The sequence below is a fragment of the Sander lucioperca genome, chromosome 8 (assembly GCF_008315115.2).
Source record: "Sander lucioperca isolate FBNREF2018 chromosome 8, SLUC_FBN_1.2, whole genome shotgun sequence".
Lineage (NCBI taxonomy): Eukaryota > Metazoa > Chordata > Actinopteri > Perciformes > Percidae > Sander > Sander lucioperca.
The window spans coordinates 3,433,162-3,446,571 of NC_050180.1; the positions used below are offsets into that span (position 1 = coordinate 3,433,162).

At 40.7% G+C, this 13,410-nt stretch overlaps 1 protein-coding gene across 7 annotated transcripts in view; it reads left to right on the top strand.

Moving 5' to 3' along the window:
* Positions 1 to 9,838, top strand: part of slc37a1 (solute carrier family 37 member 1) — a 33,075-nt gene extending 23,237 nt beyond the window's left edge. For all 7 annotated transcript variants that reach the window (XM_036003816.1, XM_036003820.1, XM_031289645.2 and 4 more), the window contains 7 exons: positions 66 to 151; positions 1,417 to 1,465; positions 4,587 to 4,660; positions 4,770 to 4,848; positions 5,509 to 5,606; positions 5,915 to 5,979; positions 6,997 to 9,838. In XM_036003816.1, coding sequence (XP_035859709.1) covers positions 66 to 151; positions 1,417 to 1,465; positions 4,587 to 4,660; positions 4,770 to 4,848; positions 5,509 to 5,606; positions 5,915 to 5,979; positions 6,997 to 7,012 — 467 coding nt within the window. In that variant the 3' untranslated portion in view covers positions 7,013 to 9,838. The remainder of the gene's footprint in view (positions 1 to 65; positions 152 to 1,416; positions 1,466 to 4,586; positions 4,661 to 4,769; positions 4,849 to 5,508; positions 5,607 to 5,914; positions 5,980 to 6,996) is intronic.
* The last annotated feature ends 3,572 nt before the right edge of the window (positions 9,839 to 13,410 follow it).

Here is a 13,410-nt window from a genome sequence, read left to right on the forward strand (position 1 = left end):
GTGTGTGTGTGTGTGTGTGTGTGTGTGTGTGTGTGTGTGTGTGTGTGTGATGCATACATCCACAGGGGGGATCTTGGCAGGAGTGATCTCTGATAAACTGGGGAAGAGAGCCACCACCTGTGCAGTCATGTTGCTGCTAGCTGCTCCTACCGTAAGTTTCCAGTGCGCTGCTATGCTCACCCAGAATCTAACATCAAGTATTAGTGACTTCTAACAATGTTAGATTAGGAAGTTCAGACCCATATTTCTTCTTTGGGAAGAATCTCTATCCTGTGGCTAGAAACATAATAGACACTAGCTAAGCATAGAAGTGACTAACAAATGAATTCACTTTAAGCAGGAGCTTTGGAGCTGACAGTCAAGTTCCACTGCTTCACCAGGCCTCATCCCGATTTTCTTCTGTGCTACGTTCCGGCTGCGTTCCGGTTTTGTTCCGTCCTCCCAACTCGCAGATTTTATTGTCTCTACAATAAAAAGTACTTTACAGAACAATCACGTGTTATTAAGCTAGTATCTACTAGAGCTGTAATTGGGCCTTAAAAGTTCGGCCCGACAAGGCCCGAGCCCGACAGAATTTGGCCTGAGCCCGACAGGTACATTTTGATTGACAGCTTTTTAAAAGCCCGAACCCGTTTAAGGCCCGACATTATTCAAATGTGCGCACGCACACAGCTCTTTTGCCTTTTGTCAACAATGAGTCATTTATAAATTTTTTAACATCATGTATTCATGACTAACGCAGGCTACAGGCCACTCGGAAGTTGGAACAAAGAAATAAATGAAGTCCTCCAGAGGCCAGCATCTGTTTCACCTCCTCAGCATCCATTTTCACGCTAATCGAAACGCATCACCTGACCGCTCATTTACCGCGCAACCCGGAGCGTGAGCCCGTGTGAAATGGTAGAAGTTAAGACCGAAGCCGTCGGGTCCCGTCAGACTACAGTTACACTTCATGCCTTCTCTTTTCTGGCGTTGTCTTTATAAAAAAGATCGGTGATGTCGTATTATGTTTTTCCACCCCCAAGATAACTCTCTTGTCGTCCGTGGTGTTGTGGAGGAGACATATACGATATTGAGGGGCGTCTTTTGGTAAATTGGGGGTCGCAAATGGGGGTCTGTCTGTGTGCATCTGGCTCCCCATGCTTTGTAGCAAACATATTTTACTAAAGCCAAATGTGTGTGTTTTGTCGGCAGTGGAGCATTAGACAGATTACATGTCTTTTGTTTATGATATACATGAAGCAATTTCTGATAATTGTAAGCTACAGCACAGTGTTGTCAAATTAGATCCAGATATCCTTTTTTCACTTGACCTTAATTTCACTTCCAGGCTGCAGCTAACGTGTTCAGACTTGTGAATTGTGAATAGTGACTGAAAATGTGTTTTGACCGCCATGCTTTCTCTTGATCCTGCAGCTGTATGGCTTCTCCATGATCAGTGAGTTCGGTTTGGGGCCAACCATCGGTAAGAACCAGCTCTCACTCCTCCACCTAATCAGAACTTGTTCTGAATAATCACATGGTTAATTCATTAGTTGATTGACTGAATATTATTCAGTGGAAGTTTTGAGAAGCAATACATTGATTATGAAAACTACCAAACATTTTCTGGGTTCTCAAGTATCCAGATTTATCATTAGCAGAGGCAGGGATATATAGACCAGAAAGGGGAAAATCCCACGCAAATTTGCACCCTGCCTACTGGCAATGTGTCTGCATGTTTGCCTACGTTAAAAAACGATGTTTAATGCTGTACTTGGAACAATGGAACAACTCAAGCAGCGCCCGCTGTCTGGTGCGCGCAGAGGTGGTGGTGGATATGTGGTGCTCAGCATACAACTAGAAGTTTCCTATTAAAACAGATGAACTTGGTATCTAGTAATTGCATAAGAACATACGTCATAATGTGAAAAAATATCTTTTTAGAATTTCTTTTGTCGTGGTGGCAGCAGCACACTGCCGTACTGAACATGGTGTACAGTGTGTGCTGTACGTTGTTGATTTCTAGGCTCCTGGATCCATACTTATTACACTTCAGCATGCTCTCAAGAGCCAACTGAGGAGCAAAAAAGGGCTTTGCTGAAATAGAAGAATGAGACCCATTTATCTAGTGACTCATTGAAGTGAAGTGTAGCAGTGACCTTTAACAGATGGTGATTACATGAATGTTCATAGAGGAATAAAGGTCAGGTCAGACATGGTTAACCCTACATCTGCTCCATTGTTAATATTTTCAAAAAGGAAGAGCCCTCACTCTGCTCTTGCTCAGCATCACAATTTATTGTTGATAATAACATTTCAGCCCCTCTGGACCTTTGTCAAGAGTATTTAATTTCTCTCGACTAAGGTCCAGAGGGCCCGAAACGTTATTATCAACAATAAATTGTGATGCTGAGAAAGAGCAGGGCACGGGATCTTCTGTTTTCAAGTCTGATGTGATATTTTCCATGGTGCATCTTAGAATTATTATAATTATTATTATTGGATGTGCAAATTTTGAAGAAAAAAAAATCGTACGTTTCTGCAAAAGCCTAAATGGCACTTAGACATATTACTTCAGATAAATGAGTCGTCTGCTAGTGTTCATCTTAAAATGTATTATGTACTACAACAACAATAAACTAAGTACTCAAACAGGCTACTCTTAAAGGTACTCTGAGCGATGTTGGGCGACGGCACTTCTTGTTGACGTTCGAAGTATTTTCAAACAAAACGAGGCTAGCTCGCCCCTCCCTCCTCCTCCTCATCCCGTCCCCTCCCTTCCATGCTCCCCCCCCCCTTCCCCTCCCCTCTCAGAGCTCCAGACGTGTCCTCAGTCAGCCAGGAGTGACCAGCAGATGGCTTTATTGCAGCGCACAGAAATTGGAAAATGCATGATCAAAATCAGAATCAAAAAAGGTTTTATTGCCACAGTGAGTACACTTATGTGGAATTTGCCTTGGTGAAAGGGGCATACATAAACAAACAAACATATCAAACATTAATATAAAATAAACAAATGCAGAAAAAACCCCAAATATATACATACAAAGTAACTGTTGCATAAGAAAAAAGGCTGAAAGTGTTGAGAATATAGAGAATATAACACAAGAATATACTGTTTACACCCGGACACAAACAGGTAGTGTTTGTGTCCGGGGTGAGAGGGATCGGCTCCAATCTTTCCTGCATGATGACGCTGAAGTTAATAATAATCAGATGAAAAAGGTGAAATCATGCGATTCATGACATGATGGATTCAGCATGAATATAATCAAGATTTCACACTGAATGGGATTCTTCTTAATGTTTCCATTGACCACATCTATACTCATTATAAAACGTTATTATACTATTACACTAGCTGTGACATACAGGATTTCTGATCAATCAATAAAAATAAAAAAAAGCAGAAATGACTAAAGCTTAGCAGGAGGCCTGCGATTGGCTGATGCTTGAGGGAGGGAATTGGAAGTAAAAACCTGTCCAGATTGTGGGGGGGGGGGGTTGTAAAAACCAAACCTTTCACAGATGTGGGTTTTTGCTCTGCAGTGTATTAATGAATCTGTCCTTTTGTTTCGGAGTCACGTTGTGTAAATGAACACAGAAATGCCACCACTTGGGCAAAATATCCTTCTGTGTGTGTCCAGCTGCTGATGATGCATCCAGATAAATGAGCTCACACGATCTGGCTACGTTTATCAGAGCAGCTCGTCAGCACCGATTAGTTTGATCATCAGTGGCTCATTCAGCGCAGACACTGTGGAGCGACTGATGGCTCCTAATTCATTCACACTGAGCTAAGGATGCTCACAGCTGTGGCTCATTATGCTCACAATATGCTAAAGGCAATTTGCAAATGTCAGTATGCGATACAGTACGAGGGGACGAGGTGCAGCTGATGAGCAGCTCTGATAGTATAATTAATATCCTAACACACATTGACATCAGGGGTAGCATGCCTGCTAGATGTACTGCCCACATGGTTCGCTCCAAACTGAAGTAGAGTAAACGTTATCAAAAAGGTTCTCAGCAGGAGGGGGAACATTGAGTTATACAGGACAGGAGTTTGTGCCATGGGTGGCTGTGGAATATCTGTAACTAATATAGTGTTTATTAAATAGTATGCTATAGAGGGAACGACCAAACCAGATTTCGGACATTCACTGAAAACGCATTGTTGCGTCAGTAGATGCGCCGGTTATTTGTGTGACAGAGGCGGGTGCGCCCAGCATCATATAAACAGAATAATAAAAATACTTCTAATACGTCCCTGAAAGCACCCAGGAGGAAAGTAAAAGGTTGGATATTATATATACATTTCCACTCTTTAGAAATGACAGTTTTCGCGGGTTTATCTTCTTCTTCTCTACAAAAAAGCGACCGCGTTGCATTTTGGTATACGGGAGTAAAATGTAGGGTACATTGTATGCACACTCAAATTAGCTGTGCATTGTGGGTAGTTAATTTGGATTATATACGGAATGAAAAGAATTCCAACGCCACTACAAAATGGAGAACACACTATATAGTGCACTATTTCCGTGATAGAGAACGGTTTCCAGCACAGCTCAAGATAGAACTTAGCCTTAGTCTGTGTTTCCCAGGCATGCTGTTGGTGTGTGGATGCCTAGTCAATGGACCATACTCCCTCATCACAACTGCAGTGTCTGCTGATTTGGTAAGCGTGTTTAACTCTTATTCCAGTCTGCTGAGTTCGTACGTGATTATCAACTCAGTCTGCACAGGTCCCCTTCTCATTCATTCTCTCTTCTGACATTTGACCCTAGGGGACCCACAAGAGCCTGAAAGGCAACGCCAGGGCCTTGTCTACGGTCACTGCCATCATCGATGGCACAGGCTCTGTAGGTCAGTATCACTGATTAACAGACATTTAGGTTACTGAAACACACACAACATGGAACACAGCTTCACAACTGTATATACGAAAATACGGATACGCCATATGGCCTATCATGCAAACCTACCAAAGGACAAAAATAAAAGTAATTAACGGATAAGGCTGGCGTTATTCAAAATGTTCTTCAAAGCTAAACCAACAATGTGTTAGTCCTTCTCACAATACTTTTCACTTCCACACTCGGTAATTTCCGAGTCTACTCTATTTTTTTAGAAAATGTTACTCAACCAGGAGGACTATTTTCAGTGGAGGATTAATCCACATTTGGCGCTCTATTGAATATTTAAAGCAGCAGAACAGTGTATGTGAAATTGAGTGACAATAAAAAAGCAGTCTGTGTTCATGGTAATGAAGGAACATGTCAGTCATTGATGGTTTTAAAACAACAACAGAGCTCTATGGCACAGAGGAATTTGGGAATTAAATTTGAAATATCACAAATGTCATATTTTATTGATGTGCTTAGTGGTGTTCGTGTTGGCATATCTTCTGTTATTTCTCAGTGCAGTGTAGCATTTAACATGAAGCCTAGAACAACATGTCGGTGATGAAAGTGTCGAGGTAATACACACACAAACAAATGGCGGTGCTTGTGTTTGTGCTGTCAGGTGCCGCGCTGGGCCCCCTGCTAGCTGGGCTGCTGTCTGCAGGCGGCTGGGATCGGGTCTTCTACATGCTGATGACGGCTGACTTCCTTGCTCTGTTGGTGAGTATCATTACCGATAAGAGTAGTGGTTGTAAATAAGTTTCATTGAGTGGTCCTTAATTAATTTAATTTCATTTATTTATTAATGTATACTGTTTATTGATCCCCAGTGGGGAAATTACAATTTACACTCTGTTTTTTTTTGATAATATATCAGATTGTGTTTTCAGCTTGTTCTGCTGTCGCCAAAAAAAAAAAAAAAATCAATGAATGCAGCTTTAAATGCAAGTGTTGATACCAGTTTTAAATGGTTAAGAAACTTAAAAACTGTAATAAAAAAAATTATTTGACTTTGTGTGTGTGTGCAGCTCTTGCTCCGGCTCGTGACAAAAGAACTGACTTCCACTAAACCACGTCCCATCTCCGCTGTAGAGTAAGTCCTGCCATCCTCCTCTTCATCACTTGACTCAATGGTTCATTCCTTTACACCCTATCTCTCATATAAGGGTTGGGCTGTGGTGTCAAAATGGCTTTCTCCAGTTATATTCAAAAGCAAATATAACTATGAACACATATACAGTGCATTGAAAACTAGTACCAGTTAGGGGTGGGAATCACCAGAGGTCTCACGATACGATATCATCACGATACTTATGTCACGATACAATATTATTGCGATTTTAAACATATTGCAATATTCTGCGATATATTGCAATTTATAACCTTTTTTCCAACTTCAAATTTTTCCCGATTTCAAATGATGTCCCCAAAAGTAAACTTTGTCAACATATGTTTTATCTAAAAAGATATATTTCTCCATTTGTTCATCTCACTTCAATTGTATTGCCGCAAAATGGGATTGTCAAGCAGACAGACTGACCAACACATATAATATAATATATATAATAAAAGATCGATACTTGGCGTCTGTGTATCGATACAGTATTGCCACGGAAAATATCGCGATACTATGCTGTATCGATTTTTTTCCCCTAGTACCAGTTAAGTGTTTTTTTAAATGTATTTAATTTTTGCAGAATACTGTATGCTTACTGTACTTTTTCTATTATTATTATTTGTAGTAGTAGTAGTAGTAGCAGCAGCAGCAGCAGCAGTAGTAGTAGTAGCATCCCTGCATGACACAGGAAGACTGCTGAGACAAGTGGGATTTAATGGGGTTAGTGGTAGGTTTACAAATTTACAATTTTTCATAACTAATTTAAAGATTAAAGTGTCTGTAATAGGATTTTCTTGTGTAACATCAAAGGCCTGAACTAACTAATAGCTTGATTGAAGTACTTAGCAAAAAGGTATACAGTAAGAAAAAGAGAAGGACAATTCATGGACAGTTTTCATAGAGCTTTTTGCACCACACTGTAAAACTTAATGAAAGCCAACTTATCAATATTATATTATTTTGTTAATATTAATGTTTGTCTCTACTTCACAGGTTGAAGGAGCACTGAACACTTTGATTGCACTGCCTCCACGTAGGAAAACACACACAGACACAGACACACACACAGACACACACACACACTGTATTGAAACCACTTGTCTAAGCCTGAAATGGACTGTGGCTCTGACAATAACTGGACTCTCCCTGGCATGAGACATTTACCACACACAAACACACACATGCACATGTTAATAAAACGTGTGTGCACACAGTGCTGCGCCAGCTGCAGCAGTTCACTGTAAACAAGACTGTACTTGCGTCCCTGAGGAAGAGCTGAAGCTGAAGTTCTGGCTGGTGAACCAAAAGGAACTGCAGCAGATTTCAGCCTGGAGGATTCATCTGCACATACTGTACTTGCACACAGAAATGTACACATACTCAACTTCTTTGCCGCTTTCGCTCATCTTCCTCTATCTATTTTCAATGGGAGCGAAGTTGAGCTCGAACACACTACCTGCTCATTCTACTCTAAGGATTGGCAGATGTATGAAACTAGCCTTACTTTGACATGTATATTAAAACTAGAAGCGACCAGAGCTATTTATTTTAGATAGCAATCTTTGAAACAGCAACTTCCATGCCTGTAGTTATCCTCCTTTTCTTATCCTTATAAGCTCACCAAACACTGACCTAACCATAACAGTCAAGTTTATATCTAATCCTAACTATCTGAACTATTATACCTATACTAAGGGAGTATTGTAATTGTATACCTAAACCCACAGCTTTCCAGTGTGGCCTTGGTGGCATCTACCCTGTTTTTAGTCCTTTTAATCATGTCGTGCTCATTGGCGACTTGAAAAAACAACATCCCATCAGAGCTTTCAGGAAGGATTAAGAATGGGGTCGTCAGAATTGGGTTTCTTTACCAGACCTGAAAAAATGGCAACAGCAAAATTGCCATTGCAGCTTCCATGTTGCCAAACACTGACTTAAGATGGACAGATACAATGCTCACTAATGATTGGTTAGGGCAAAATAACCCCCTCTCATCAGAAAATTGTTTTCATGAACACAATGTCAGACGGAATTGAATGAACTTAAACAAAATGCCAATTCAGTCTGTTCATCCGGCCTGATGGGATCCATCAAGTCGTGAAACCACTGAATTCCTGTAGTTATCTGCTGAATCCCTGTGGACTCTTAAAGGAACTGTACTCGAAAAAACTGAAAATAAGAAAAGAAAAAAAAAAGTGGTCTGGGCTAGCCGCCACACATCTCTCACAGACCGCCCCCAACTCATCACATACCGACGCTTTGTCACGGCTCTCTGCGTCCGAAACCGACGCACAAGACACATGCACAGCTGGACCAGTTATCAAAACAAAAAATAAAGAAGCTTAGATTACAACACACAGATAGAGAGTGAGACTTCATTCTCTGCTCAGGACGTCATTACTCCATATATTACTATGCTATATTCATATAGAGTATTGAGTACAGCCCATTTAAGATCCATTAGTTCCAGATATTCTTCAGTGGAGTATCTGTAAAAAAAGATTAGAAGTATGTGCAGATATGTTGTGTCAGACGAAAAATGGAAGTGGATCTTCTGTGATTCCTGTCACACATAAAGCTAAGCATGATTGAGCTATGCATAATTCAAAATGCTAAAAGATCAACTTTTCAAACGTTTATGAGGAAGTTAATGCATTCAGCAGTTTTGTTACGGCTCCAGGATGCATGAAAAATGCATTTTGGTGGTCAACGCTGAATGTAAGTACAACTTTTGTTTGTTTACACAAAAAGTCCACAGGGCACCTTTTTAAAGGGGCAGTTCACCCAAATTAAAAACAATCTCACTACCTGTAGTTGTATTTGTCAAGTCAAGTTTATTAGTCCAGGTTTTTAGTCTTTGAGAGGTCTGCCTTCATCCCAGTACAATGAGGTTTTGACACCATTAAGAAGAAGTGACATGACAATCAACAGCAACATCTTTCCAGAAATAGCGTCCCTGTTATTGTAAAAAAATAAAAATCCACTGGACTGTTTCTGTGAAGAAAAGCAGGTTCACTAAAGACGGTTGACTGCTTGCTCTGTGAATTATTTAGAACACTGTTTCTGTACGTACAGTACATGTTTTATTGATCATTTTAAATGTCATATTTGAATGCTGACGTCAAATTTATATTGAAGGGGTTGATTTGGGTGGAGGCAGAAATCTCAACCTGGACCAATAAAACCAAAATCTGTCTACATGGGTAGATGCCACGAGAGGGAAGTGTGAAAATACGTTTGTTTATAATTTATGTGAACGGACTCTTTAACCTAACCTTTCCAATTCTGACAAGTAGCTCTGTTAAAAAGAAAGAAAGAAAGAACTCGCCCACTCTCTGTGGACAAATGCCAGAGGGCTGCTGGACCAACTGAATTCTGGGTGATGCTGTATGAGTGAAAGGAGGACAAACCAAGACCACTAGAACCCTCCTCTACTGGGTGGAAGCTGCTATTTCACTCTCACCTTTGCCTTATTGAACCAAAGAGATTACGGGGATTTAAATAAGAGATTACTTATTTAAGTCATTTAAGTTATTCCTTTCCGTTTTGTGGTGGTTTCTGTTTTTTTTTTATTTTGTATTATTTGTTATGAAATGAAGGCACCAAAGTTGTATTTTAATATAAAGCCTGCAGATAACGATGCCTGTTTTTTTCTGTTTGTGGGTGGGGATCTGAGATCTTATGAATGTAATGTTCTTGTCAAATGAGATAACTGACTTGTCAAACCACATATGGATATATTTTGCAGTGCAGTATCGATCCGTTAGGGTAGTGTTTAAGATAATCGGTCACAGTGACTAAATGTTATCTTTCAGTATCTAATCTTGTAAGCATAGAAGATTCCCATCGTTGAAAATCAACTTAGACACAATAAGCTCATGGTTATTGATTTGTTTTCCACATTTGTTTAACATTTTAAATTATATTCTATCAATTTACTGGCTGTGGTACACAGCTCCACAAAATACGAACACCTTGTTTTGTTATATAAATTTATATTTTAAACGTAAACTTTGTGATGGTAGCATTGAGACATAAGTATGCCTTCCTTAGAACAAGAACCACATGTTGTGTATATTTATTACGTGTCAGTGGTAGGCCTAGTACTTGAAACATTGTATGCCTTGTTTGTTGTATGTCTTTTTGCTGGGCAGTTGATTTTGTAAAGAAAAAAAAACATCCAAATGTGTCTTTGCTTCTTTGGGAATGAACTTGATTTGGGGATGGTTTACTCCCAAAGCATTCTGGAGAAAAAAAAATAAACCAATTGTTTTCTAACTGTTCCAGGGTGTTCCAGGGTGGTGTTTTTGACTGCTCTTCTTGCAGCATACTATACTACAGGTCGGCTAAATCGGTCTAATTCATGGCATGGAGTGGCCTTAAGTCTCAGCTGGAGGTGGCAGGTGTCATCTGAAATGGTAAGCTCCTGACAGACAGAAACCCACTCAGTGACACAGGCAGACAAGACACACACACACACACACACACACACACACACAGCGTTTCACTATCTTTGTGGTGACCCGTCATTGACATAATGCATTCCCTAGCCCCTTACCCTAACCTTAACCATCACCACTAAATGCCTAACCTTAACCCTTACCCTCACCCTAACCATAACCTAATTCTAACCCTAATCCTAAAACCAAGTCTTAACCCTCAAACAGACCTTTAAACTTGTGGGGTCCAGCATTTTGGCCCCACAAAGCTGTCGGGACCCCACAAGTATACTTTATTCCCGGGTTTTCGACCCCATGAATATAGTTAAACAAGAACACACACATAAAAACACACACAGGATTGGGATGGGGTTGGTTACAGGCATTTTGAGCCCTGATTTGAGATAGGACTTAATGCCACTTAATAATCCAAAAGTCACCCTCTGCCTTCACTTTTACCACCCAAAGGTTTGAAGTGGAAAAACCAGTTGGTTAACATCCAAAGTGGCTTAAGGGAACAGTTCACAGTTTAGGAAAATAAGCTTTTTCACTGTCTTGCCAAGAATTAGATGACAAGATTGAAATCAGTCTTAGCTGTGCATTGAAGGACAGGTTCCAATTTGTTGTATGTCTGTCTTACATGGCGATATGTTCATTGAAGGGTTTATGGGTCATTTTTAATAGTTCCTTCTGTCCATATATGGGCCCTAAAGTGATCCTTAAGTGACTCCAATAGAAGGAGACAAAACCCACAGGCTGCCCTCTTGGACCTCTGTTATTCACCCTTTCTCTTGAACCACTGGTGCAAGCCATCCGTGGCTCACCCACAATCTCTCCAATTTCCATTAGGGGAACACGCCATCACGTCTCACTTTATGCTGATGATGTTTTATTGTATATAAATAACCCAGTGCAATGTATCCCACATGTTTTGTTAAACATGTTTAAAATAAACTGGCAGAAATCAGCTTTGCTACCTTGAAATCAGGCGATGTGTAATGCTCCCATCCCTGCATCTATTCCAGTCACTAAACACTTCACTTATCTGGGGATAGATATCTCTTCCTCCATACAGACAATCATTAAAAACAATTTTTGTGGCGGATCTGGACAGTTGGACTAACCTGCCAAATTCACTTTGTGGCAGGGTAGCCATAATTAAAATGAATATTCTGCCCAGAGTCAATTTCATTAGCTCGATGCTCCCCCTTCCCCCGCCCCCTCAATATTGGAGCAAATTACAGTCAGCGATAAATTAATTTCTATGGCATGGCAAACGATCTCGCGTTAAGCTCACCACTATGCAGCGAGAAAGGCAAGCTGGTGGCTTGTCCCTCCCAAACTTCAAGTTCTATGAGTGGGCCTTCACACTTAGACCTCTCCTATCCTGGTTTCAATCTGATGCTCAAGTGTCCTGGTGAGCTTTGGAGGAGCGGATGATAGCTCCATACTCGTTTACTAACATTCTGCATTCCAAAATCTCACCCCATCACTGCCGTTTGAGATTTGGTCCTATGATTTCATATTTGCTATTGATATGGAGGAGGGTGGAGAAATTGGCTGGTTGCTCTTCTGTTTGGGACCCACACTCTCCAATATTTAACAATGAGAGATTGTTAATTGACGGTCGTCCTATTCGATTTCCTGATTGGGGAAAAAAAAAACGTTTGCACACTCGGTGATATTTATGGGGAGGCAGGGTTACTTACTTTTCAGAACATATGTATTAAACATGGTATACCACGTACCTCCTTTTTCTTTTATTTGCAGCTGAGATCGACTTTAAAAAGCAATGGTGCCCCGTTACAGGCCCCTCTTACACCACACCCATTTCGAAAATTGTTCCACTCTGCTGGGAGTACAAGGGGTTTTGTGTCGAGACTCTACTGGTTCTTGCTGCGGTGTGCTTACAGACCTCTGGCATTGGACATGGTGTGGAGGAGAGATGTTCCAGATCTGGAACCTGCATTTGACTGGGATAAAGTGTGGATCAGTGTGGGCTTGGCATCCAGAAACCCTGATCATCAGCAAATACATTACAATTATATACACAGGGTATATTTAACTCCTAGGAAGCTCCATTTGATGAAGGTTATTGACGATCCTACGTGTACTTTCTGTTCCTCCAAAGTGATAGGCAGTTATTTTCACATGTTTTGGGAGTGTACCCCAGTGGCCGACTTTTGGAAGATGGTTGCCTTTAACCTCTCTAGGTTGTTTAAGATTAGATTGCCCTGCTCGCCTGCTACACTCATTTTGAATGATTTGTCAAGGCTGGGTTTGACACTGGATAAGAGAAGAGCATTGCTGGCTGGACTTACGGCTGCAAAAAAACTAGTTGCCACACGTTGGAAACATCCACATTCGTTCTCTTTCCGAGCTTGGGTTTTAACATATTTGGATATTGCTTACTTGGAGTTGTCGACAGTTAGAGTCCACGGAGCAAAGGAGTCAGCAATAGAGGCTTGGCATTCACTTTTAACTACCCTCAGCGGGCTTCAGGTGTAATATGTAACCGAGATTTGGAGTTCTGGATCCAGGGGGTGGGTGGGTTATGTCTGGGGTTTTATTTATTTATTTATTTTATATATTTTTTTTCTTAGTTGTTAATCATATGTTTCTGTGTATATGCATATGTATAGGTATGTATGTGAATACATATTTGATGCTCTATTTTTGAGGCGTGTATATACCTGTATGTACTGTCTCTTTAAAATAAAAATGAAAAATAAAAAAACGCGGTCTCTGTAGACAGCCCAGGCTCCACAAACGGCAACAAAAGCAAACTGTGCCAACCTGCACCACCAAACATAACAAACAGTCTTCCAGCCAATAACCGACAAGAAGGATTTGGGGGTGGGGGTTGGGGGGGTTAGTGCACGGAAGCACGGAAGGGAGGGGGAGGGGACGGGATTTAGTTTAGTTTAGTTTAGTTTAGTTTATTAAGGATCCCCATTAGCTGACGCCT